The sequence below is a fragment of the Trachinotus anak genome, unplaced genomic scaffold (genome assembly GCF_046630095.1).
Source record: "Trachinotus anak isolate AG129_WGS33_773 ecotype Australia unplaced genomic scaffold, CSIRO_AGI_Tana_v1 ptg000018l, whole genome shotgun sequence".
NCBI lineage: Eukaryota > Metazoa > Chordata > Actinopteri > Carangiformes > Carangidae > Trachinotus > Trachinotus anak.
Genome location: NW_027273869.1, coordinates 12,353,285 through 12,380,649, shown reverse-complemented (window position 1 = coordinate 12,380,649; position 27,365 = coordinate 12,353,285). Strand labels below are relative to the sequence as shown.

At 40.9% G+C, this 27,365-nt stretch overlaps 2 protein-coding genes across 3 annotated transcripts; one reads left to right on the top strand and one right to left on the bottom strand.

Annotated features, from left to right (window-relative positions):
- Positions 1-1,363: 1,363 nt before the first annotated feature.
- Positions 1,364-16,339, bottom strand: st8sia1 (ST8 alpha-N-acetyl-neuraminide alpha-2,8-sialyltransferase 1). Of its 2 annotated transcripts, XR_011694156.1 has the most exons (6): positions 15,541-16,339; positions 14,387-14,531; positions 10,086-10,195; positions 6,829-6,921; positions 3,934-6,165; positions 1,364-3,829 (listed from the first exon to the last, which is right to left on the bottom strand). XR_011694156.1 is itself a non-coding variant. In XM_071502469.1 (5 exons), exons 1-5 carry the CDS (start codon positions 15,717-15,719, stop codon positions 5,685-5,687), a joined length of 1,008 nt encoding a protein of 335 aa, XP_071358570.1. In that variant the 5' UTR covers positions 15,720-16,339; the 3' UTR covers positions 1,364-5,684. The 2 variants fall into 2 exon arrangements, 1 of the variants encoding a protein (XP_071358570.1); XM_071502469.1 differs by having other exon boundaries at positions 1,364-6,165.
- Positions 16,340-23,729: 7,390 nt separating this feature from the next.
- Positions 23,730-27,068, top strand: tnni1d (troponin I, skeletal, slow d). The gene is made up of 6 exons (XM_071502773.1): positions 23,730-24,591; positions 25,070-25,111; positions 25,836-25,967; positions 26,065-26,154; positions 26,359-26,541; positions 26,702-27,068. Exons 1-6 carry the CDS (start codon positions 24,571-24,573, stop codon positions 26,801-26,803), a joined length of 570 nt encoding a protein of 189 aa, XP_071358874.1. The 5' UTR covers positions 23,730-24,570; the 3' UTR covers positions 26,804-27,068.
- Positions 27,069-27,365: the final 297 nt, after the last annotated feature.

The window sequence follows — 27,365 nt, the reverse complement described above, 5'->3', positions numbered from 1 at the left end:
TATAGTATAATTCCCTAAAGGTGGAACTGTCCTGTTACAAGTAATGCAGGCCTTATTGCAGGCGAGCGCACACACACACACACACACACACACACACGTACACACTCAAATGCACTCTCTTGGGTTTCCTTCAAACCTTAATTAAATCTCTGTCATCGTTAATATGCTCCATCCTCTCAGCTATCTCTCCACACCAGATAGACAAAATCGGGCCTTGATCATAAACACAGTGCATGTGAAGCTGAATGGTCCAGCGGGGAACGGGGGCCTTGGAGACAGCTGTGCAGCTTTTGCTGACACATCTTTAAAAATTCATGGCCCAGAAAACAGGCCAGACAGATGGGGCTGTGGCGAGCAGAGGGTTTCACTGATGCCATAATTGCCATTCTGCGGGAGCAGAAACATTCATAACCACTGAACAAACTATATGCGTAGTAAAATTCCTGCACACCCTCACAAATGGAAGGCACAGGAAACGGTAGGAGAAGCCCAGAAAAAACATTTTCTTCATTTGATGCTCAGCTGCTCTAGATTTGTCTTTTGTTTCACTCTAATATGTGGCTAGAAAACAAAACATATGTGGCAGAGCAACACCTGACACCACTTCAACACCAGAACAACCTTTAAGAAAACCACACAGCTGCAAGCATTTTTTTTTTTTTTTTTAAATCTCCTTCTTTTATTGGACACCAGTGTTTGCCTTGTATAAGGATATGGTTGTTTTCATCAGTTTTTTTTTTTTTCTACCCTTCACAGTTTATTCCAGGTGGCACATACAATTGGTTGAACTGCATTTCTGATGTATTTCTAACATGCTCAGGCAGGGTCGTTCACATCAGATCATGAGCAGAGGAGGTGACCGTTGGGCTGGCACAAAAAGCAGTGCCTTCAACAAGTTCTTTTTTTTTTTCTTCATCTTTTTGTAACAAAAATCAGTCAGTCAAAGCAAATAAAGCACATTTACATCTGCCGTTCAAAATAACAAAGCTTGGCACAACATCAAATATTTAACCATGGAGAAATGTTATGCTCTGTAGCCTGTTATCTGTCAAAAATGGGTCAAACAGTCTTTTAAAATGATTATTATTTGTTTTAACCTAACTTATTGTATCACCACAACTACAATTGTGTCAATAATGAATCAGATTATCAGAGTATAGTTTAACATGGAATATACTTAATTTTTGATGATTTGTTAAGGATCTGAGTCAAGTTTTTTAAAGCCACTATGTGTACAATTTGAAAAATTGCTGACTTTGGTGCCCCCAGTGGTAACACATATACCGTTCACTGGGATTGTTGAATTTTTTGCAGACAATTTATGCCACCAGAATAATTTGAAAAAAAAACAAAAAACAAACAAACAAACAAAAAAAAACTCTAGAAATTTAAAATCAAATCCCACACATAGAGGCTTTAACTTTTTTTTTTTTTTTTGCCAAAACACTCAGTAGTCTCATCAGATGTATTGTATATTGTAAAATGTATTTTCATTTACCATTTGACCCACTTCGTATTAAGTTTGTAATGTCATTTGTGATACAACATGTCCTCACACTGTGTAGGTGAAGACTTAACAGAAGAAAACATCCATCCAGTCCATCCCTTCATCTCTGCTGCACTAAGACATCAGCATGAACAACTAGGACCAAACAGTAGAAGACGTTATCATCATGAGGAGGGTTACGGCTGCAGAACTAATGAACTGACACCTAAACAGTGCTGGGTTTCACACTTATAATGTAGAAATGGAGTGTCTTGCTAAAGATCAGTGCAGCTGATAAAATGGCTGCTTTGGAGGATCAAAACATGTTATCTTACTATGACCAGACTGTGTGGCTTGATAAATGTGACCTTTTGGCCTAAGACAGGAAAGGAAATGGACCACAAAACTGTCACTGTTTGCTTGCTGTCTTCTATTTTCGCTCTGTTCTATTAGGCTTTTTCTTTTTTCCCCATGGACCTCACACAAAGTAATTGATTGACATTTTGGGAAAATACATTCATTTGGTTTTTTTTACCCTCCCAAGAGTTAGATGAGAAATTTAACATATGCATTTGAAAGTAGTATTGATTTTCCCATGTGATTATTAGCAAGAAAGCGAATAAGTGTATTTCCTAGAATGTCAAGCGAGTCAAACACATGATCATGACACCGTAGAGCACGTGTTCAACTGCTCGACGTGACACCTGTGATTGGAATGTAAAAGACTGTCAATGATATGCTGCCCTTGTTGCTGATGGTGATAATATTGCTCTTACATGTTCTTCCACGCTAGATCAGTGACAGAAAGTTAACGTGGGATGTCACTGGTTAAGACTCAGTGTTTTAAACTCACAAGATGCACACGACACGTGAATGTGAGCTGTGCACGTTGAAGCAGGAAGAGCACGGTGGCAAAGACTCGGATGTTTTCCGTGAGCAACAACTGCAGTTTATTTAGAGTTGCTGAGCTGAGAGAAGCAGCTTTTTGAAAAAGTTTACTTTGGTCGTTACGCTAAAAGACCAATGTTTACATCTCAGATTCAGCTCCTTTTTCATAAGAAATTTTCAGCTCTGCAGCAGCTCTTCTATCAGTCAGATAGGATGGATGCGAATCAAAACATAATGGAAATAGATAAAAATCTGTGTACCAAAAGCACATACACGTTCAAAAATCATCATGCTTACTTAGAATTCCACGCTATGTCACAAGTCATTCATTCAAATACTGGGCAGGAGAGAAAAAAAAAAAATAAAGGTGCAAATAAGAAAACATCACAAGAAGTAAAAAAACAAATTGGTCTAAGTGTTCATCACGTTCAGTTCCCAGTCTCCAGGAGCTACATGTGCATTTGGACTGGAAATGATTTGATTTTGTTCCACTTCATTAACTTGGTCCAGCCGTATGTAGCTCACTTTAAGTAAATTTTACATGAAGTCAGGGGTCATGATGAGCATTACAAATATCCTGCATTTGAATGATTCTTTTTGCCATACAACATCTCAAAAGGCACTGGACCTTATTCAGTTCAACAGACAAGGAGCGGATAAAAGCATAAAGCACTAACCTATCGCCGTGTACTGCACCTTGAGTCTGAGGAGCATTTTGAAGGGCTGTGGTACACTCCATGCACTTTCCATGTGGAGTCATCCTTTGTTGCAATTCTGACAAATATGGCACAGTCACATTTATCACTCTTAAATAACAATTCTTTTTACAAAAAGAAAAAAATTTAAATCAAGTACATTGTTGTCCATCTGCAAGGCCTGCAAGTACCAAAAAAAACACCTGTCATGGTGGTTTCACGAGCGAGTTATTTTTTCCTTGTGCACAAAAAAAAAAAAAAAAAACACACAACAAAAAAACCTAGAATTACCATCCTGCAGTTGTATGCCTCTGTGACTCACACTAGTTTCAGATTACATCAACTGTTTATCCAGAGTCATATGAAACAATTGGTGTGAAATTTTATCATAACCGTTGTGTGAAGTCTTGAGTAATGGCTAAAAAGTGTGTTGTGAGGTCACACTGACTTTGACCTTCGAGCTTTGACCAACAAAATCTAATCAGTTCGTCCTTAAGTCCAAATGAATGTTTATACCAAATCTGAAGAAATTTGGTCAAGACGTTACGGAGATATTTCGTTCCAAAGGTTTTGTGCGGTCACCTTGACCTTGACCTTTGACCACCAAAGGCTAATCAGTTCGTCTTTGATTCCAAGTGGACATTTGTGCCAAGTTTGAAGAAGTTCCTTTGAGTTGTTACTGAGAAGTTGTATTCACAAGGCCAAAAACATGTTTTGTGAGGTCATGTTACCTTGATCTTTGACCTTTAGCCATCAAAACCTAATCAATTTGTCCTTGAGTCCAGGTGAACGTTTTTACCAAATTTGAAGAAATTCCCTCAAGGTGTTAAAGATATGTTGTGTTCACAAGGCCAAAACCTTGACCTTTAACGTTTGACGACCAAAATCGAATCAGTTCATCTTTGAGTCCAAGTTCCGTCAAGGTGTCACTGAGATATCGTGTCCTCGAGAATGGGACGGACATACAGATGGACAACCCGAAAACAATCACAAATTTAAAAAAAACAACAACGACAACAACAACAACGACGACAACAACAAAAAAAAAACAACTATAAGGAGCACAGGAGAGAGGCTCAGTTCTTCCTGTGCTCTGATGCAAAATTCATAACATTAAGTGGGTGAAGAATTCACACTTGAATCTATAGAGAAAGAAGAAACAAAGTCACCCATTAAAATGCCATTTGGTGACATCGAGTCCTCAAGTCTGTTTATGTCACAACCTCTCTTTATATCAGTGTCTCGCCATTTGAGAGCCCAAGGACAGTGCGAGAACATTTATCAAAGAGACCACTGTTCCCTTGGCTTGGCACTTGGCAAGTATAGTACAGTTCCCAAGAGGCGACTTCTAGCAACCTCTTGAAAGAAGCGGGATAGGCTGTTTTTTTGTTTGTTTGTTTTTTTGTCTAAGGAGCCTGCCTGTGATTGATCGTACCAAACAGTCAGTCAGTGATGACGCCAAATGAAAGGTGAGGTACCTAAGTGTGATGTTTTTTTCTTGTTTGTTTGTTCTTTTTTTTGCAGGAAATGTTCATATCTCATTATATATGTCAATAATGCTTCCTCTCTTCTCTTCATGGTCACTGAAAAAAGAATTCACATTAATCCTGAAAATCACATTTGGCAAACAAAAACAATGTAGGTACACAAGGAGGTGGGGGGGGGGGTGTTCATTTTCCCTTTTCGGCGAAGGGTTAAAATGCAGCTTGGCTAAACATTCTAGGGGATATAGTACTTAAGACTCCATTTCTAATGGCTCCTGCTTCTTTGAACTAAAGCTCTGTCTGGCACCGGAGAATGCCAATCAAGCGCTCGGTTGAAGAAAAGCAGAGAGAAATCCTTTCATATACACTCCAGCGTTCACTCTTTCTCCCCCCCCCGCCACTCTTCTTTTTTTTCCTCCATTAAATTTCAGCCCTATTCAAGCTACTAGGTACTAGACACCATTATCTCTCCCTTGTTCCTCCTGTTTCACCAGTCTTTCAGTGCGTTTTATTATTCCCCCTGGTCCTCCACTCCTTCTGTCTCTGTTTAACAAAGACCCAGAGGGGGGTTTGGTCCAGCTGCCCCATGTGTCAGTCAGATACAGTAGTCAGCATACAGAAAAACCCCATCCCCCACACATCCAACCACACACACTTTCACCTTATTAGTCCCAGCTGAGGCTTCCCATAAAAAAGACACATCCATGCACACACACGATTTCATAAACAAGGGGTAGAGATATGGCAGGTTTTGGGAATGTCTGATTATTTTACATTGTGTGTTTGTGTGTGTGTGTGTGTGTGTGTGTGTGTGTGTGTGTGTGTGTGTGTGTGTGTGTGTGTGTGTGTGTGTGTGCGTGTGCGTGCGCCTGCGTGTGTGCGCCTGCATGTGCCAATGTCTCCTCTGTCCCTGATGGTGCTGGTCTGGGTTGAGGACATTCTCATGATAATTAGGGATTAGCGGGAGTGTGTATGGACACAGATGCAGTGCCGAGGTTCCTCAGAGGAAATATGTGCACCCATTTATGTCAGGACAACAACTTCCTGCTTAATCATGACCCAAATGTCTTGATCTGCTTCCTGTAGCCCACCAAGCTTCACCTGACCGCAATAACCACTCCCAAAATCGCTCTAACTCCCTCCTTCCTGAGGGGGGCAGTGTCCCACCCTCATGCGCAGCGTGCCGCTTTTGTGCAGGTGCCAAAGCTGGACGAACTCCTCGGGCATGGCGTGGAACCACTTATACGGCAGGATGTTGTCGTAGTAGTGGTGGCTGACCGGCTGCTCGTCCAGGCCGACGGAGAACGGCCAGAAGCCGTAGGCCGTCACTTCCTCGCACAGCCCGAGGGCCAAGCTGACCAGGAAGAGCCCCGTGGAGAGACGTTTGGCGTGCACGCCGCGGGCTTTCCAGAATTTACCCACAGTGCGCAGGAATTCGGGGTTAGCAAACAGCATGGTGAGGTTGGAGGAGGTGTCAGCCAGGGCGTAATAGGCCCGCAGTGATGGGTCGGTGCCAGGCTTCATGGAGAATGCTGGCATGTAGATGTAGCTGGAGCCGTAGACCTTCATACTGTCCACAAAAGCTTTTCTCGACCACAGAAGGTTCTGAAATCTGATTAACAAAGACAGAGTGATAAAGAGAAAGAGCGCGACTTCTTCGATATGCTGTGGTTCAACAACTGAGATCACAGTTCTGAGTCATTCATGATCTCATGTTTGGAACTGTCTGCTCCCTCTTCCTTTTTTGCCCGTGTATGGAGGAAATGAATTTCCTGTGCTGTCACATGTAACATTACGGACATGGGGTCACTGTGTTGGACTGATGTTGCCTCATGAGCACTAAATGCCATTTTACAATTTAGAGTGAACAGACAGAGAGGTTGAGGAATAAATGGCTTATGATTTGTTTTTCCTCATTTCCCTCATTTTTCTGTTTAGTGTGCTTCATTTAATTTGTTTTCTTTTACCTTATTCATGTGGCTTTTTATATTGACTTATTTCTTTTACATTTTATCTTAAAGCCTTTTTACATCTCATGCAAAAAACTTCGAGTCGTCTTGTCGTTTGAAGTTGCTATATAAATACTTGATTAATGCATATTTCAGTTTCGGTCTATGCTCCGCTTTTAAGTTTAATCATTGTTTCTTAAAAGTCAGTATGTCACAGTACATCTCCACACATCATCACACTGATTCCGCTCTGTCACCCCTCAGCCTTTGATTAGATGCTGACATGTTTCTGACTCGGCGTGATGTTCAAAATTCAGTCTGGTTACCTTTTCTCTATGATGCTGGGGTTGGCTGTAACCAGATGTGTTCTGGTTCCTACATCCTCCACATATTCCTTTGAGAGTGGTGGAAGGTTGCACCTGAATCAACAAAAACACACGTATTATATCCATTATTTTCACTGATGGAAGCTGTTCAAACACAGACACACCCACATACACAAACAGTATAAACAATTAAAGGATTTATGTGAGTCATTGTGGCTAATTAGAGTTGATTGTGATAGTGAGCAGAGAGGACGATGAGAACTGCTCCTGTTCATCCAGAACATATTGTAAATCATTAAAAACTGGAATGACGACGTCCCTGCGTAATTACAGCGACGAATGGTTGAACATGTTTGACATGTTTTCCATTTTACACGATACAACTTTCTTCTAACTTTCTTTCTCTGCCAGACACACACACACACACACACACACACACACACACACAAAATAAACAAACAAAAAAAAAATAATAAAAAATAAAATAAAAAAAACCACACACAAAGTAATGCAAATTAAAGTGGACAATGACATTAAATTCTAAATTCACTTTTCATGTTTGCAAGGTAATGTGTTTGATGGAGTGAATTACGATAATCATGGAATAATTTCCTCCCAAAAAGCCTGATCTGTGGTTTATGACTTCTGTCACATCAGAGCCGTTCATGATCAGCAGATGCAGGAAATGAAAGACAGCTGGTAAGGGCTCCCCTCTTTTGTGAACGCTGAAAGTGTCATTGGGTGCTTGCTGTAGAGTTTCCTCCCTCTGGGTTTATCTCTCCCGGTTTTTGATAAGTTCCCACTTTAGATTCATCTGTCTCGGTAAACATTCTGTCTTCTGGGTCCCTCCTTGATGTTGACCAGTCGCTGTTCGACTTCTCCTTCACTGTTAGTAGCATTTGGTTACCTGAGGAAGCTGGGTGACCATAATTGTTGATTAAAGAGTTGATGGGGCCTGGGCTGGTAAAATCATCTCGTCTAAACAGTCCATTCCAGGCTGAATATTTTGATGCAGTGGTCAATCACATCATCCTCTCATCTCCTTTTGAAGCACCACTCAATATCCTGCTGGAGGGCAGGCAGGGTCTCTTTTTATGTTCATTTTTAATATTTTTGGACACATTTTAAAATGTTTTAGTTGCAGCATCTTGGGGTTTTGTGCAACAGTGCCCCCTGCGTCAAACTGGAAATGAAACGAGAGTCCGTGGAAGCAGTTACGTGGTGGTAAAGAAACAATGTAAAAAGCGTCCCCAAGCAGGTCACACTTACAAAAAAGAAGGGGAGATAGTGAATAGTGAATACAAAAAGGTGAGAGAATTTAATATGCTCAATATGTGCACAAACACAGGTACTCAGTGGCGTGAAGAACACACAAAAGGCTCGGAGCAGGATCTACTCCAAGGAACTACTACACGATTGTGTTTCAAGCTTGATGCTCATCCTCAGGAAGCATCGCATTTCACCTCCTTTTGTCTGAGTGAGCTGACAGTGATGAGAACACTGATAATCCATGAGCGAAGCTTTACTTTTTTGTTTCACATCACATCCCAATGAAATTTAGCAAGCACAGTCAATGTGACCAGTCAGGATAAAGAGGTCTAACATCATTTTGATGTAAGCACGCTTGTTATTTGCAGCAGCCTGATGCTGTTTTTGCAAAAAGGCCACTCTGGAAATGCATGTCACTGACTTTAGAGACTGCAGAGGCTGTTCTGACTGTTGTTCCAGCTCTGGGTTTGGTTGCTGGTTAAATACATGTAAAACACTGTGGTCCTCATTAGTTCACCCGGCCCACTGTATATGTCTCACAGTTGGGAATACGCGTCCACATTTTAGAGGTCATACGGTCTTTAATTTGTTGGACAGGGATCAACACATATTATTGATGTATATCATTAGCTTAGCACAACAGTAAGCCAGCGGGTTCTCCAACCTAAATGACATAGGTTGTTTGTCTCTGCTCCGCGACCCACCGGCATGTATCTGATGTAATTGATTTACTTAGGCTACGTCCACAGAACTATGCTTTAATTGTAAAATTGCACTTTAAAACAAAAACTATCCTCCGTCCAGATGACGGTTCCAGCTCCGTATAAGAAATAACCTCCGTACATACTATCACACCTGCATATCGCTTGACCATTCATGTACACTGGGCATGTACGAGCCAGTGCAAAAAGAGGCAGATTTTCCACTCCGCAATTGCAGAAACAAGCAACAGGAAAAGGAGAATTTTACTGCACAACACCTGCTAGCAAAAACAACAACGTCAGCAACACTTTTTTTGTAATTTTTTTATCCATGTTGCATTGACCACTGGTACTCGAGACTGACAAGACCCGAGTAAAGTGGACACCAGCCACTTTACTTGGCAGGTAGCAAAAGAGGCACAGTAGCAAAAGAGATGTGTTTTAAAACTGAACTAACGACATACAGTCTACATTTATCTAACCGCTGTAGAAGAAAGTCTCTCATTTTCTTCCAGCTCTGTCTGTCTTTCACACCCTGTGCTGAAGAACAAAATGGGCCGTATATTTCCTAGAATGTAGGCGTGAGGAAATTGAAAGACTTGTTGCAGAAATGCCTCATGTAAACAAGATGATGGCTGTATGAAGAGTCAATCAACTGACATACAAAGGCACGTAGCACAAATGGAATAAAACTGTATTTTTGATTTGCATTTGGATGTGTGTACTGGTTTAGAAGCCTTTATAGTCAAAGACAGACAATAATTATTTAGGCTTTTGTTCCATTATTTAGGTTTTGCAAACATCTTTCAGGCAGCCGACCCAATATACTGTAGGATGCCATGCATTTTTCTTTATACCCAAGGTCTGATCTGAACTTAACAACTATAGATTTTACATTAGTTCTCTCGGCAACAAGATAATTCGTGAAAAATCCCCCCTTTTTTTTTTTTTTTTTTTTTTTTTTTTTTTTTAAATCAAGGATTAAGTTTTCTCAAATCTAAATATTTTTAATCTGCCACCAGATGGTTTTATTCTCCTTTATGCCTCGTCTTATCATCTTAGTGTTCCTATTTTGCTTGCTCATTCCTAGCAACCTCATTTTTCTGTGTGTCTCTCTCTCTCTCTCTCTCTGGGCTACAGTCGACACCAGCTCTCATTATCGCTGATGCCTGATGGTGTTTGGCTGCTCTCTTGGGCACGGCTGATTCACATTTGGAGGAGCAGTGACGCAGTCATATTCCTGCACACACTTGCAGCCACAGAAAGGCAGTGTTGTTTCGTTCTCACCGCATGATGAAGTCCGCCTGGTCAATGTGCCGTCCACATTTGCTTTGTCGGAGGATGCCACCGTTGCCCACCACCGCACACTTCTTCAGGGGCAGCTGCAGAGGGTTGTCCTGGGCAGAAGATATCATGCAGCTTTGTTAGAATACACATGAAGCCAGTTGCGTACATGCACAAAAAGAAATATCAATTTTCTCTGAACTTATACCTGAAAGTTGAGACAGGTGCATGAGTCACTGTGTTCAGCAAAGCTCTGGACCTTGACTACAGCTAATTTCCCTTAACAGCCTTGCATGCCGACAGACAAACCAGCAAGGAGAAGTTAAGGTTGAGGTCATACATCTTGAGATTCAGCTTCTGGCATATGCCTCTTAAACAGTCAAGGAGTTATGTGCAGTGAAGTTATCAGAAAAACCAAGCATCCCTCAATATATTTTAAATGAAACAGGGTGTACAACCAAGAAAAAAAGCACTCTTGTAAACATAAACAAAGATTATCTCATATCATCAGGCCAAAAACTATTGCACGGATGTGAAGTGTGAAGTCATAGTTTCTAAAAAAAAATTGCTTTCCTCCTACTACTCCATTAGGTTCCCTGGAAATGTCTTACCTTCAGTCTCTGCGCTATTGCAGTGGTCCAACCTTTTTTGTCTGACATACCTCCCCAGCCCTGACAGAAGTACCCTTTCATTTCAGCTGATTTTAAACTCAACATTATTAACAGTTGTGATTATATTTTTACAATATTTTTAATACAACTGCACTGTAGCATTAAATGTTGAGATTGTGGTTAGTATAGTGGTATAGTGGATAGTGGTTACTTTTAGCCATTTTAACATTTTTTTCTTTACTTTTAGCTTTTCCAGCTGTTTATCCTTTACTTGTAGTTCAAATGTTTAAATCAGTGCTTTTAATAATAACCCTTTCTTTATCCTTTACTTTCAGTTAATTATGTCAATTACTTTTTATAATAGCAAATGATTCGAGCTGTTTATTCCTCTCTTTTAGCTATTTATACAACCATTTATCCATTACTTTACTTAACCGTTTACATTATTCTGCTCACATGCTAACAGGTTTTTTAGGCACTCTGAGGCACGACATGTAGTCACAAGGTGTTAAAGCTGTCTAAATGTGTGGTGTTACTTTTAAATCAAACCATATTTTTCAAAAACGATTCCACAATCTTTCCACGTACCCCACACCAACTGGAGAATTACCCTGGCTGTGAATCACTGCCCTATCATCATCTAAATTAAAGCCTTGGATAGGCCAGTATTAAATCTGTTACAGAGGACACTGAAATACCACACTTCAAGAGCAAGGGCCAAAAATGTCCTTACTATTTGCCTTGGCTGCATTTAAGTCAGTGGCATGGATTAAGCAAGACGGCGGAAACAATTGTGCTCATTATTCCCCTTGGAGTACACACACACACACACACACACACACACACACACACACACACACACACACACACACACACACACACACACACACACACACTTCTTACCTCAGGGTCTCTTTTGGACCGTGACAGTGGGGTAAGTCAGAGGACAATAGCCTGCTAAGAGGACATCAAGCAGGGGAGGGGAACCAGCAAGCTGGGCTAAAACTTGAGACGGGGGACACTTATTACAGTAGCACATAGTGCAACTTTTTTATATATATATATATATAACCGAAACCGAGAACAAGTGAGTCAAAAAATAAAGTTTGTTGTGCTTTTCTCTGTGTTTATATTACCGTAAATTGAGTAGAACAACAGTTATGGCCCATTGGTCGAATGACAAAAAAAAAAAAATCAATGTGAAACATCAGTTTAGGTTCTGGGAAATTGTAATGGGTATTGTTTCACCGATTCCTGCTGACATTTTATGGCCAAAAGCATTAATTGAACAAACCAAACCAAAATCTGTCAAGATATTGGAAAAAGATTTGGATTAATGGCAGTTATATATATATATATATATATATATATATATATATATATAATATGGAGAAACCTTCAATGTGTGCGTTGTCATGAGATTTAGGAATGAACAACAGCTTTCGTCGTAAATGACAGACTTTTATGTGGGATTGCCAAACCTTTTGTGATGTTGAAATTAGATTCTTTTATTTAAAGCATAACCTTTAACCCAGCCATGTCTGTTGCATACACTGTCATGGGACAATAGAAAGAAGAAGTACATGAAGGGAACATCAGAAAAGAAAAGATCATAGGACTCTACTGTAGAGTCCAGTAAGCTGTGTGTATGGATGCTCTGTTTGAGCCATTGAACTAACCAGCAATTAACTGTCAAAGCCCTAATTGGCACATTCCCTGGCAGATGCCCACATACTGTAGCTGCTGCCAGCTTAGTGTAGTGTGGCTGGTTGTCTGTGTTCAGACCTGCAATCACAGCACTGGTAGTTGAGATGACAGAGTATGTATGTGAGTCTGAACATTGTCCATCCCACCTAAATACCAGTTACCTTCCTTCTGGGAAACACATAACTGGCCACAATATAGGCCTGTACAGTAAGTGCAACCGCGCTACTAAAAATAGGGCTTGCGAGCCTTAGACGGAGAGTCCCAAAAGCACAAAGTTGTGCAATGTAGCAACATACTGTATCACCACAGTGATAGACAGAGAAAAATAACCAGCAGCATCATCGTGACACAGGGTCTTGATGGATGGAACACAAGGGCACAACGCAGATTCCTCCTCGCAGAAACACACCGTCAAAGAGTTAAGGAAATAAACTGGGTAACTTTGACGATTAGCATTAAAGGGTCAGTCCACTCAAATCACAAACACACCTTATTCTTCCTCTTGCTCTGAATGGGATTTAATCAACCTCAAATCCTCATTATTGAAGAAAATATTTGGTATTGTTGTTGGAAAACAACTTAAATGATACATTATTAGAATCGATAGCAGATTCGTTTTCTTCAATGACTAATCAAGGAATCCGTTTATCATGCAGCCTCTAATTTGGGTGAATCAATCTACTCCAAATGTAGAACAGAAGCAAGCCCACCACTCCACATTCATACACAGGCACTCATCTCGCTCAGCCACTCTCACTTCATATTCTCATCTCTTTATTTATTCACCATCTCCTCCCCCATCCGTCATGAATGAACATGCACAGCTCACGCCTGCAAATTAGGGTCAGATATTCATCACATTTACCGACCGGCATATCAGACTGCAGTTGTGCGACATCAGTGATAGGGGTCCACTCTTGATTATTGGCGAGGTGTGCTGCACACACAAAAACCACGGCAACAGCACTTACACCCGAGATTCTCATTTTGTCCTGTTTCCAGGCACAAACACATATAAACGTCCTCATCCAGATGCACACACACACACACACACACACACACACACACACACACACACACACACACACACACACACACACACACACACACACACACACAGGCATGGAACCATGTAAAAATAGCCCAACAGCCCTTACCTGTTTGGACACACATACACAGAGGCATAAATACACACTCTAGGTCCATTTTTGCACTATGTTGTTGTCGTCTCTATGTGGAAATGAAAGGGGGGATAACTTGAGAGGGTGAAATTTGAAACATATCGTACCTCCAGTTTTTACCCATGGTTTAAATACCCCCATCTTAGATTAGACTGGAGTGGAAAGAAACATAACAGGACAGACCCTCTTGTGTAGTATAGAGATATGATGCACAAATATCACGGAGCTGAGTAAATAAAAATGAAAGAAGAATATTTTGTGTTTTATATCCTACATGCTTGTATTTTTACTGATGTTTCCAGCATCTTTAAGTGGTCTTGTTGCTCCAACCGGTTCCTCCTCCTCCTCCTCCTCCTCCTCCTCCTCCTCCTCCTCCTCCTCACTTCTCCACATCCTCACAATGACTCCCCCTCACACTGAGAAGACTATGGCAGTAATCCTCTCTGCTTTTAAGAGTGTCTATCGGCTCCACTGCCTCCTCCCCCACCTCCATTATGGATCAACAAGGATCCATGCTGAAACCCACAGTACCCACTACAGTGTCGTATTGCGCTGAGTGGTAGAAAAATTGTTTTCCAACATCTGGTCTTAGTTACTTTTCAAGAGGACAGCTGCCTCTCTGAAAGCCATGCGTCTTGAGGACTGCAAAGAAGTCCGTGACTCTGAGGGGAAAACGAACCCTTAGACCCCGAAGCAGAATGAAAGACTCACACCCTTTAGACTGTCACTGCAAATACAATTGTGATTCGGCCTCTTGTATTACAGCTCCTGTTTATATGGATGGTTATCATACGCTCCTTCCTACCTGCACAAAGAGTGGGTAGGTGTCGTTGTTGACAGTGTGCGAGTGGTAAAACTCGCCATCGTACCACAGCACTTTTCCCATTGGCGAGTTCTCCTTGGTCACCGCAAACATCCTCTGTGGATCGCAGCAGTCTGTCAACAACTTCCTGTGCAGAGAGGATGTGGGAAATTCTAAATTAAAATAAATAATAAGTTTAGACACTTAAACAAAAATTCCTGAATTTCCCCAAGGGGTTAATTAAGTATTTTATCTATCTATAAATTGGATTCCACAGGACATCTGGGGATCCTCGGCAGACAGGCTATTATAACTGCTTAATTAATTGCCTAGGGATGGCCTGAGCAAGATGGATATTAATATGGCAGGACAGAGGGGCACTGTGTGAGGTCAGTCACTGTACGTGGGAGGAAATGATCAAATATTTTAGGTTATTTATGCCTCGATTTAATAATATCAGACTGGAGATGAAAGGATTTGAGCATTCAGTTACAAGCTTATTGGAAACTGGGACTGTCCTCATCTCTTTCACTGTTAATTCCTCAGCCCCGTCTCATCTCATTCCCCAGTAGGCCCTGCCCTGCCCTGCCCTGCAAGTGTCACCTTCTCTGATTATCCTAATCGGCATTGCCTCAGGAGAATCGTCTGCACATATTCTCTGATGGATTATCTTTAAATAAGACTGCCACTGTGTAACTAACAAGCTCTGTTGATCCAGTTTGCATTTAAAAACAGAGTAACTGCCCAGATGAAAAAGCCTCTGTGCTACCTAATAAAGAGTGTTTGTGTTTATGCTTGTATGGCCTGCGGTACTCTGTCACATTTCTCAGTGATATCTTATAAAGTTTTGACAGATTCAAACATTTAGAAACATTTTATTTTTGTTGAGAATTACAGTTGTTCTTTTTGCTAGATTTCCAATCTATGATTTTTTTTTTTTTCCCCCATACATCCACTTTTGAGAAGGTAAATAGTAAAGTGTTTAAAATCAAAAACAAATAGGAAAATCTTCTTGCATGCTGTAATTCATTAACCCCTTTCTTATCTGCCCCACCAGAAACCACTTGAGGACAGCTGAGCCCCCCCCCCCCCCCCCCCCACACTTTGGGAAACACTGGTTTAGATCAATGGAGAGAAATCTGAGCCCTGAGACGAACCTGTACAAGTCGATACCGGTCTGGTTCCTCTGCCATGCCTCCCCCTGTCTCAGCACCTCCTCCACTATGTCCTTATCGCGGGGGAGTCTGTAGACGGGGAAAATGTAAAACCAGCAGAGCACCAGCACACACAGGGCGGCCCACACCGACAGCTTCCCCCGGTAACATCGCACCAACATCTTTCCCTCTCTTGTCCGTCGCACGGCTCAAAACAACCGGCGCATGCACATCGAAACCGGTGCGACACAAAGCGGGCTCGGTTCAAAGCGGGTCTCTGCGTCCACCGCAAACCCCCCGTCTCATTCCGCAGAGGGGCTGGAGGGAGTATGAATGGAGCTGCGAGGTAGTCTAGTAAACCGGCTGTTTGGCTCAAGCATCAGTTTGGAAACCCGGTTTTCTGCTGATGAGGATTCGGCGGAGCGGAGCGGTGCGGGAGCGTCTATCCCTGCTGCGGCGTCTCGGGCTCGGTTGCGGGTTCGCGGTGCGGTGTGTCGGGCTCTGCAGGATTCCACCGCTCTGCTCTCCGCGCATCACCACCATCATCGCAGCCTGCGGACTGTGAGGAATCATGCGGGCCCCCTCCCCGCCCGGTGTCCCGCTGCATCCCAGTGCTGTGTATGTCTGCCCGACCCGGTCCACTCCGATCCGCTTTCTTCCCTCCGGCCTCCGCCGCCCTCGTCCTGCCGCTGCAGGCTCTGCGCTGCAAGTGAGCCGGACCAGTCCAATTCAGCCCCCCCCCCTCCACCTCTCCCTCTTTCTCCTGTCAACACCCCCTCCGCTGAGACAAAGTGCTTCTTGTGCTGCTAGAGGCGCGTCCAGTGGACAAAATAGCACGGGTGAGAGCGGAAGTTAGCTTTCAGAATAAAAGTACCCACACACTAATTAATAGCCCTTTGTTAGTGTTGCTGGGCTTGGCACTTGAAACAAGTTCCAGTAACTGAAGTTCTAATATGCAAGTTTTCCACATTCAAATGTCTAAAAATGACCAGACCTATGGTAAATATTTTTTGAGTTATGTACTCTCATCATCCAAAATGTTTCTGGCAGTTCCCAAACCAGAGACAGTGATTTAATTATGGCAAAGCTCTTTGGTTGCCTGTCCATTATGTCATATCCCCTTTTCACATCTGTCAGCATCATGGTTAAAAATCACATTTTAAGCTAAATGTTTTACACCTTGATTGTTTTCAACTATACTCAGGCCCCATCCACTCATAGATGTCCATACATTAACTCTCTATGTCCTGTGTCCGTGAATCACTGATTTCTAAAGTGAAACTGCACTTAATTCCTTTTTTCTTTTAACCCCCTGGTCCTTTTGTTATGGAGAGGAGGACACCTCTGCTGATCATTCTTGATACGCTTCATCTGAACATGCTCGACTGTCTGCACTTAAATACAAATAGGCCACGGGGTGCATTATCTGATTTTGGAGCTGCGGAGATTTGCATCCCCTGGTTTCAAAGCCAAGATGAAATGTTATGTTACCAGTGTGTATGTAATTCACACTGATAGATAAAATCTGTAATGACAATCAAATAATCATTTCAATCACTTTTTAAAAAAGGGGAAAATTTGAAATATTTGCTGTTTCTGTCTTCTCAAAAGGTGAGGATTTGATGCGTTTCTTTGTCAGGACAATTTAAATGCATCATCTTAGTGAGAAATGTTTGACATAACATCCCATAGACTATTTTCTGCACTTTATAAACTAAATTATTAACTGCATAATTCAAAAATGTAATTGGTACACTAACTGAAAATGGAAGTAACTGTTAGTTGCATCCCTGGTTGTTGTTAAATATTCAAAACATTTGCTGTAAAACTGCAGCATTTTATCACCATTTTGGACGCAATGTGCCTATTTGAATGTACATTACATTTTCATGACTCATTATATACTTATAACTGAAATTCAGAACACAGTTTTGTGGGTTTAGAAAGTGTGGATCTGCAAAACACAGGCCATCATGCTCCATTGGGTTAAGGAGCTTGAAAATGGCATCATGCATAATTACTGAGGCCTCAGAATGGGTTCTGTGGTTCACAAGCCCTCATTTAATAGCTATTGATGTAAAGTGATTGTATAAAAGGAGAGAAGACAGACAAATGCTTGTGATGGCATCTTGTCTCTCGTGTGCAAAAACCATGGCTGGATTAACAAATGGACCTACTGGCCACAGGCCCAGGGGTCGAAAGACTCCTCTCCTCTCTACCTAGGGGCCTGTTATGTAAACCATCCGTGGTAAAAAGGGAAACTTCTACTTAAAAAAAGGTTTGAACCGTTAACATCTGCAAATCAAATCAATCATAATGTGCTTTGCAAGGTTACAAACCTCACTTCTCACATTGATAATATATGATTTTGTTCATCCTCTACTCTCCCATATGAATATATGATATTACATTTTTTTTAATCTTATTTGGGAAACCGCTTTCAATTTAAATGAAGTTTAATTTATTATTATTTTTTTTTTATATCATTTTTAAAGTCCCGCTTCCGTCCTGTTTTTAATTTCTGCTGACTTGACACTGGCTGCTGCTGCTGCTGCTGCAAAAAAAAAAAAAGTCAACGTCTCCCTCTGCCTCCCGCTGAGACCCGTGATGTGAGGAGCTGCCGCCCCCTGCCGGGCTCTGTCTGCATTGAATGAAAAAAAAAAAAAAAAAAAAAAAAAAAAAAAAAAAAAAGGTGTCAGCCGCTGTCAGCCACAGAACCACACCCAAACTCCACACTGAAGTCACCCTATGATCATATTTTAAAAATTCACACATTTCCTACCGATTTCTGTCTGCATGTTAAAGCAGAATTTTCAGATTCTGCACTACACTGCTGAATTTATTTTCTGTTTTATTCTGGCTTTCCAGCAGGCTAGCTCTGTTTACCTCATCAGTGTTCAGACTTGATTGAAGCTTATTTATTTGCCTTAGAAATGTGTGGGTGGAGGCAGACATTGGGCGTTTTAATGACTTGGCTGCCAGCTCTGCTTTCTTTCTAGATGTGTGTTTTGCTGTGACAAGTTAGTACCTTCGGTGTTGTGGCCCTCATTTGAGAGCCAAATGTCTTCAGAAATAATGAGTGCTTTTATTCTCTCCAAAAAAAAAGAAAAAATGTCTTAGACTGAAGGAACTGCTGCAAATCTTGTGTATTATTATTTTTTTATTTACCTTGATTTTTTGCATATTAAAATGCAATTATTTTAACATAATATGTACACCAAGGCAGTCCCATCATATGCAAATACTCACTGACATATACTCATTTAAAAGAAAACAAAGACAGTAGGTTGTATATCATGATCTCTCCTAGGAACAGGATTAAATCAAATAGTCAACACTATATAAACAGACATGTCACTTAAATACTAACACACTAGCAACCATCCTACAGTCATCTCACAGCCCCCCTGTCCCTTTGTCTGGATATACAGGCTGATAAAAGGGAGTCTAGCTGAGAAATGTGGGTTACTCAGGGCATCCGCTGCACCCTATTAGGAATCTTGGAGGGCAGCGTCAAGGTTAGACCAGCGGGCAGAGGGATGCCATGGCAGGCTGCTTGGCTAAAGTCCTGCGTCAGCTGCTCTCTGTGTCTCGTGTCCAAACAAAGGTGCCACTATGGAGGTCTGCAAGATCCAAAAAGAGTGAGGAGAGAGGCACGCAGAGGAACATTCTACAGTTCTCAAGTTAAAGGCAAACGATTATTTATTATTATTATGTATTTGGAGGAGCAGTAGATCTTAGTAATCCTCCATGAATTCTCTTTATCATCTTATCCTCCATTATTATTATTTTTTATGATTGTTTCCACCAGTTTCCAGTCTTTCTGCTAAGCTAAGATCACCTGCTGCAGGCGCTAGCTTTATATTTAATGAACAGACAGTGGTATCAGTCTTCATCCCACTTTCTACAAAGACTGTTCCTGCAGGTATATACATTTTTCTGCGTTCATAATGATACTGAAGGAAAACTACCGTATTCTGCTCAAAATATAAAGTATAAAAAGTAAAAGTGCTCATTATGTTGAATGATCTTCATAATGGTGTACTAATATATATTCATATTATTGTATTAGTATTACTGAATAATGTGTAAACAGCATTTTAATGTTGTAGTTGGTCTGAGTGGAGAAAACTTCAACCACTTTATATACTTCTAGGTAATTTTATTGATGACAATGCATCACATTTTATAATGCGATCATTTGTTCAGTGCAATTAATCTGTGATGTAGTTGTAGCTTTTAAATAAAAGTAATGAAGTAGAAATCACATATTTGTTTGAGTACAGGTGGAGAATAAACTTAAATGGAAATACTCAAGCAAAGCGCCTCAAGAATTGAACTTTAGTTCTGTACATCAGATAAAGTACTTTCCACCTCTGAGTCACTGAGTGCCCCTAATACATTGTACATTTAGTGTACAGTACCCAGTGTATCACTTACTGTGCGTAGCCTAATGGACTTCACCATTATTCAGGGCCAATGTATGTACAGTACAGAGTGGTTTTAAGGGATAATACAGACGCCAAGGTCAACATCTAGTCACCCCATGGCAGAGCTGGTGGGGTCATAGCCATGGGTTCAGATGGATTATGTGGCGACAACTGACAAAACAGATAACACAGCAGGTGAGAACGGACGGAAACCCTCGGCACCATCAACCTGTCTTTGAGGCTACTGCAGCTGCAGCTGATGTCCTTTCTTCTTTGCCTCCATCCCAAAGGTTCAGAATGCGTTCAACTGTTAAGATTTACAGCTGTGTGAGGAGAACTGCAGGGCAACACACTGAGCCGTAACCCACCTATTTATGAAAGCAGTGACAGCAGAAAGTGCGTTACGGGCACTTCCCCGATACCAAGGCCTCAGGATTTTTTTGTGTGTATGTGAATGCGTCTGTGTGGAGGCAGAAGGGAGTTGGGTTGCATCAGGAATAGCACTCCCACCTGCTGAGGATCACTGGGAAAAAAAAAAAAAGAAAAAAAAGAAAAGAACATTTGCTGTCCCCTGCGTCTTCCTCCTTTTATTGCCTTTCATTTCTCACTGAAGTATTGTCTCTTTAGCTCCTGTTCACCCCCTGCTGCATTTGTGGCCGAAAGCTACACCGGATGGTGTTTGACACTGTAGCACTAATATAACAGGAACTTTGCTGGGGTATGTCAAAACAAAACGGATCTGCCACAGCGCCTTGTAAAAACTTGGGAAATTCATTTAAACCAAAAACTCTCAGACGCCTGTGGTGTAAGAATTTGTTAATACTGTCAAATGGTTGTTTGATGCGAAAAAAAAACAAAACAAAAAAAAAAAAAAAAAAAAAAAACACCACAACTTAAAAAAAAAAAAAAAAAAAAAACTTATCTAAAAGAGGCAGAGCATAAATAATTTAAGGGGGTAAACACCACTTTAAACAACATTATATTTATGGAACAGTGATTTTCACATAGCCACAAACTGTGTATTCAAAACTGAGTTAGACATGATCAGTTTTCTGGCAAAAGTAAGTTATACTATTTTTCAAATTAAGAGCTGCTAAATAAACAGTGGATTGGGCCCTTGCTATAATCTTATATAACACATTCAACATTTTTCTTTAGCGTAAATGTAGGAACAAGTGTTAGTAGAATTAATATGCACATATCACTTGTAAAAATCGGGTGTAATCTGTTTTTCTGTTTGAAGTCTGACATCTTGACTATTAGCTAACAGTTAACCAAACAGAGACACAGCTGTTTTCCTCCATATAACACAGTACACCTTCATGGATCAATGCTCAGTCAAGTCATCGTTTACAAAAAGGTGCACGGGAAGGATGAAATAAAATATAAATCTGTGGTGTGAACAAAAAAAAAAAAAAAAAAAAAAAAAATCAGACATTGCATTGTTATATCTGACCCTCCCTCCACCCCAAATAATTTTCGGAATACCTAACGCACATTTAATGTGATCATTTTCATGACATAGCATAAGCAATAAGGCTTTTAAAGTGAAAATCACAGGCAAACCCGAAACGGAGAGAAACAGACACAAGAAAAATCACTTAACTAAGTCGCAACCAGCTGTTCTTCTTGCAGACATCTCATTTATTTTCACTCTGCTTCGTAATCTCTGAGAAGCCCTCGCAGCTCACGAGGTCAAAGGTTCAACATAGACTCGTCCATGTTTCGCGTTGCTCTTCTGAAGACGTCCTTGCAGCTAATGCTCAGTTTACCGAAAACATCTTAGCACTTGCATCAGCTTTATTCCGGTGTAAGCCAGTGGAAAGAAGGGAAACATGATGCTTCCAGGGGTTAAGTGATTTGCAAGAAGTGTCAGTGCTCGAGCACAGAGATTAGCACTCATGCTTTGAAATCTTGATAAGGCCGAGCCAAGGAATTGCTGACTGCAGAGGTAAACAGAAACACATGTAAATATAAACAGGATAGAGAAGTGAACTGAGGTGAAGAAGTCAGAGAGAGCACAGGATTTTAAAGAGCAGAGGAATTCATGGATTTTCTAAACTGTATCGTCGTCACCTCAGCTTGGCAGACTGGTGTTTACCAAATCCACATACACACACACACACACACACACACACACACACACACACACACACACACACACACACACACACACACCGATTCCAAGCATACTGGTTAACTCTGGATTTAGCTGTAATCAAGATTGGCTCAAACTGGGGCTTTTCTGCTAATCTTTCCCTGAAGAACAGCCACTGCCAGAATATTTGCAGAACATCGGCCATTGCAGCGGAGTTAGATGTCATAAACAGATCAATATCAAACGAACAGTCTTTCACGTCTCGGAAGTCTGTTTTACATCTTCTTGATGATACCGTTGAGGCAGCTGTTCCCACTTGAACCAATATTTGAAGGTTTATCTTGATGTGCTTCCTGCACCAAGGTGAAGTTCTTCTCAGGAATTCTGGTGCACCATTCTCTCAAGTGAACTTTAGAACCACAAAATGTCCTTTCCACATTTGGATGGGATTTGGATTTACTTCCATCTGTGGTCTAGTCATTTAAACTTTTTCTCCTGGATGATTTTAAGTTGTATTTATTGGTGTTTTAAGAGATTTTCCCTCTCCTGCTCTGCCACCCACTCTTTGTCTCCCAGTGTATATTTGGTCTAAATTATATTGTACAGTATATCTTCACCGTAGCAGCTATTTAAACCTGTTATTCCTCCTCCTCCTCCTCCTCCTCCTCTTCTGTTGAGCTCAGAGCCAATGTTGCAGAAATGGAGCAGCCTCTTGTTATTTTGGGGCACTACATAATTACACCAACCAGATTTTTTCTTCTTTATAATAACTGTGGTTAGAGTAGATCAAATGTCATAGGAGCTAATTCCTGTTATTTAACCTTGATAATGTCACTCTACACTTCCCCCAATGATGACTGCTAATGACAAGAGCTAAGAGTCACTGCGCGTCCGCCACACAGATGTATGGCCTGCATATCATTAATGTTGGTAGTTGTTGACTAAATTGTGAATTATTTTCTTATACCGACTCCTGTGTGTTGACAATGTTACTGAATCCATGCTACCACAGTTAAAAAAGGAGCCTATAACGGGAAAGGAGCCTGACCTATTCTTAAAATGTGATTCAGTGCTTTTGCTATGCATGAGGGCTTTGGGCGTGTATAGTACTCATCAGCTGTATGAGAGAGCAGGCCCTCTTCTCAGTCACCTTACTTTAACTGCAGCCCACTAATGTCATGGCTTCTTTTATGTGTTTAGTTTGCACGAGTTAAAAAAGGAAACGTAGAAATTTCAGGAGACATGTTTGTGTTCTTGTTGAGTGTTAGATGAAAAAGACTCAGCAACTCAGCTACGCTAACCTTCTGCTAGCAAAAGCTACATATTGCTAACAAAAAAAAAAGGCAAGTAAGCCTCTTTCAGCATTTCCAACTTTGAAGTTATAGGCTACTCATAAATATGACATATACAGTGATGTCAGTATTTGTGACTTCGTGTAATTTCCCCTCCATTCCAGGGAGAAACAATACGTTTATTTCTAGACAATACCATTACGGTAATGCTCATTATTTATTATTACACTTCCCTGGTGTTGTCACAGCGTCAGGGGAGGTGATATTTCATGCTTGGTCTCTTGCCAGCACATTCTTGGGACCAGACGTTATATCTGCTGTCCACTCGTCACACGGGCTCACATAAAAAGCTGCCCATTGTCTTCAGCAGCCGCTGTTTGACTCTCCACACCTCCACAGACACCCATTCACAGGTAACTAACTGTTTTATTGTGTGGTTCAATTTTCTAAACCTCTCTGCATATTTTCAGTGGCTGTATTTACTTTTTGATAGTGCTCTGCAGAATTATTTGTCAGTTTTTCAAGTAGATAAAAGCCTTAATATTTCCAGAGCTTTTTCAGTATTTTAGAACAGTTGACAAAACTCATTATAGACAATATGGCAAAATGTTTTACCAGTATTACAGAGGTAAAGTGTCCATTTGTGAGTAAAACACGTTTTTCACATCTACTCATGATTTCTGCTGCTGCTGCTGTGTGTCAGTTGTCAGGAACTAATGTTGCAGCTTTTAACAAAGCTCTTGAGCTGTCATTAGTCACACTGCAAGAAAGTGAGACGATGCTGAATATAGCGGAGGGCATTGTGCTCAACATGTCCTTGCTTTAATCCTCTCGTCGGAGGATGCTGAGGACTTTGTGTGCTATGTGGTGCCGCGACGGGTCAAATTACAATGTGGTCCAGTGGGGCTGACGCATTACCCCTAAACTGTACTAATACACACCACTGTGTCTCTTATGTGTTGTTTGTTTTTGTGAAACCAAAACACACAGTGAGGTAAGAAAATTCCTCTTCTCTCTCTCTCTCTTTCTAAATGCTACTTGTGTAACTGTCTGCTCCTGATTGAAAGGAAGCTACATATATTCTCCTCTAAAAATATGAAATAAACAGAGCTTGTTTCGATGTCTCAGCTAAACCTCATTATGATCACCAATAAGCACCATCACTCTCATTTGACACCGTTTGCTGTTTCAGGAGCCTGACAGACTCGGAGCGATGAATCCCAAAGGGGATAAGGTGAGCCAGTTATATTCCACAGTGTTAATCCTCCATGCATGGAGAGGGGACACATTGTCCTTATGCACATGGCAAAGAACTGGCAGTGGTTATCTGTCAGAGTTGTTGTTATCAGCCTCCCTGAGAGCTTTCCCCTTGACTGCATCCTAATAATAAAGCATTATCTTTTCACATGTTGCTGCAGTAAGTGCTGTCGAGTTTGACGCTCACAGGTCTTTCCATACATATTTTACCATACATGTACCACATATTACGTTTCACTTCTGGTCAGCTGAGCGGGAACATCTCCCCTGAAGTTTATAATGCTCAGTTTTAGTTGAAAGATGTTCAGCTCAATTGCAAAGTGTACTTGTAAATGTGTGTGCTCTCTCTCTCAATATACATGTTCCCCTTTACAAACGTGAATTGTCAATAACTGATATGATTTAATTGTCTACTGGATTGTGAAATTATATTGACAAATACTTTTTTTCCACAGCCGAAGTCAAAAATTTCGGCTTCTCGAAAGCTCTCCCTCAAGGTGAGTAGAATATATCAGATGATATATCGGCGTTTCTCAGCCCGTTTAGTCCGTCATGCGCTAACAGCTCAGTCAGATGAACCTGTGGACACCACATGTCATATTCCATTATGTGCTCATTTGAAAGGATTCAGCTGGATATTATTTAACACCATCGATCATATAAAATGATGTTTTCGTACAGTGGAACGTCAATGTACTGCTGCTGCTGCTACCACCAGCCATTTCTCCATTAGCTAGTTTAGCTAACTATGTCAGCTATTTAACTACTTTTAGCTATTTTTAAACCAACCTTTACTTTTACCTTTTAGCTATTTCAACCATTTATCTTTGCTATTATTGTAGGCTAACTACTTCAACCACAATCCAACAGTTGGCTAACATAACAATTTACATCCATTATTTTTAGCTACCTATTGCAGCTATTTATTTTGAGCCAACCTATTTTTAGACCTCTGTGCTTGCTAACTGGCAAACAGTCACAGCACACGGTGTTAAGGTGTCACAGATTACTCAATACAAAACATTTTTACCCAAAAAAAAAAAAAAAAACACAGTGTAGTAGCAAATATACTGTAAGTTGAACCCTGACATCTTTTTTGCCATATATTGACCTACATTTGGAGCAACTTGGAATCTTTTGAGGACTTGATTGACCCAATTAAAGCAGTTCTCCACCGATTTCCATGCCCTGTTTTGATCGATATCCGTTTCATCTGACCAGATGCTTCTCCTCACAAGAGCCTGTGAGGATTTGGAGAGGGAGAGGCAAGAGAGGGAGGAAGAGAAAGTACGCTATCTAGGAGAAAAGTTGCCCCCTTTGCAACTGTCTGGACTGTCACTGGATGAGCTACAAGTAAGGGTCATAAGCCACAAGAGACAGGCTTTCCCCCCCCTACATCAGAAAATGGTTTAGCATATTTGAGTAATATGTTTAATTCTTTTTCTCTCAGAATCTATGCAAACAGCTTCATGCAAAAATTGATGTTGTGGATGAGGAGCGATATGACTGTGAATCCAAAGTGAGCAAGCACAACAAAGATGTAAGTCTTCATGCTTCATGTGCTGTATGCCCATACTCCAGCACAAATCTACTGCAAATTAATTGTTGCTGCACTTTTAGTGACTTTAAAAAAAAAAAAAAAAAAAAAGGCTTAGAAGTCAGATCTTCCCAGAGGCATGAACACATGAATTTTTCCTGCCATTCTGTGCCGGTTTCAAAAATTCTGTCATATTTTTGTTTTTAGATCCACGAGCTGAAACTGAAGGTACAGGACCTCGGAGGCAAGTTCAAAAAGCCTGCCCTGAGGAAGGTGAGAGTGTCTGCAGATGAGATGATGAGAGCTCTCCTGGGCTCCAAACACAAGGGCTCGATGGACCTCAGAGCTAACCTCAAGTCCGTGAAGAAGGAGGATGTCAAACAGGATAAGGTAACAGACTCAAGACTCCCAGACCTTTAGTCTGTCAGTGTGATGGCTCTCACAATGCCTTGATGCTTCCTCCTGCACACAAATATTGGAAAGATAACTCTCTCAGAAAAAAAGATGCATTTTTAAATTTTGATTTTCCATTTTCCCTCTTCAATCCCAGGTTCTTACTAGTGAAGTGGGTGACTGGCGTAAGAATGTGGAGGCCATGTCAGGCATGGAGGGCCGCAAGAAGATGTTTGATACAGGCGGTGGAGCACAGTGAGACACTGATCATCAGGGAAAGGCCATTTAGGCAGAAATATAGAGTAATTATCTCAACACTTATTGACTTAGAAATTAAGCAGAAGGTCAAAAGCAAGTATAACCCCCAGGTCATCAGCTGTGCGTCCAATGGCTTGGTGGCCATTTCCTGAGCAATAACTCAAAGCACTTAAAGTGTAGGATGAGTAGAGACCCAATGTTTTTTATGATCATTTTTGTTTTGTTATGACAGCTTTAGGAAATTAAAGTGAATCTGAATAAACAGATATTGTTTCAGTCTTTGATGTTCCATATCTGTACTTGACTTTATCATGTTTCATTTTATTGGCACCCATTTGTTTATGTGCGGCATGCAAGAGGATGGAAAGCAGCTTAGCTGATGATGGATTAAAAAAGAAAGATGAAGAGTCAAGGGAGGGGGAACAACAGGTGTTACCTAACTAAACTCAACTTCATAGTGTTTAAATAGATCTTGCAGACGCATCCATAAAAAGAGGAGTAAGAATATTTAGTAAACTCATTTAGTTGAAATTGGAGGTAACCAATTTGTTTGATTTTGTTGA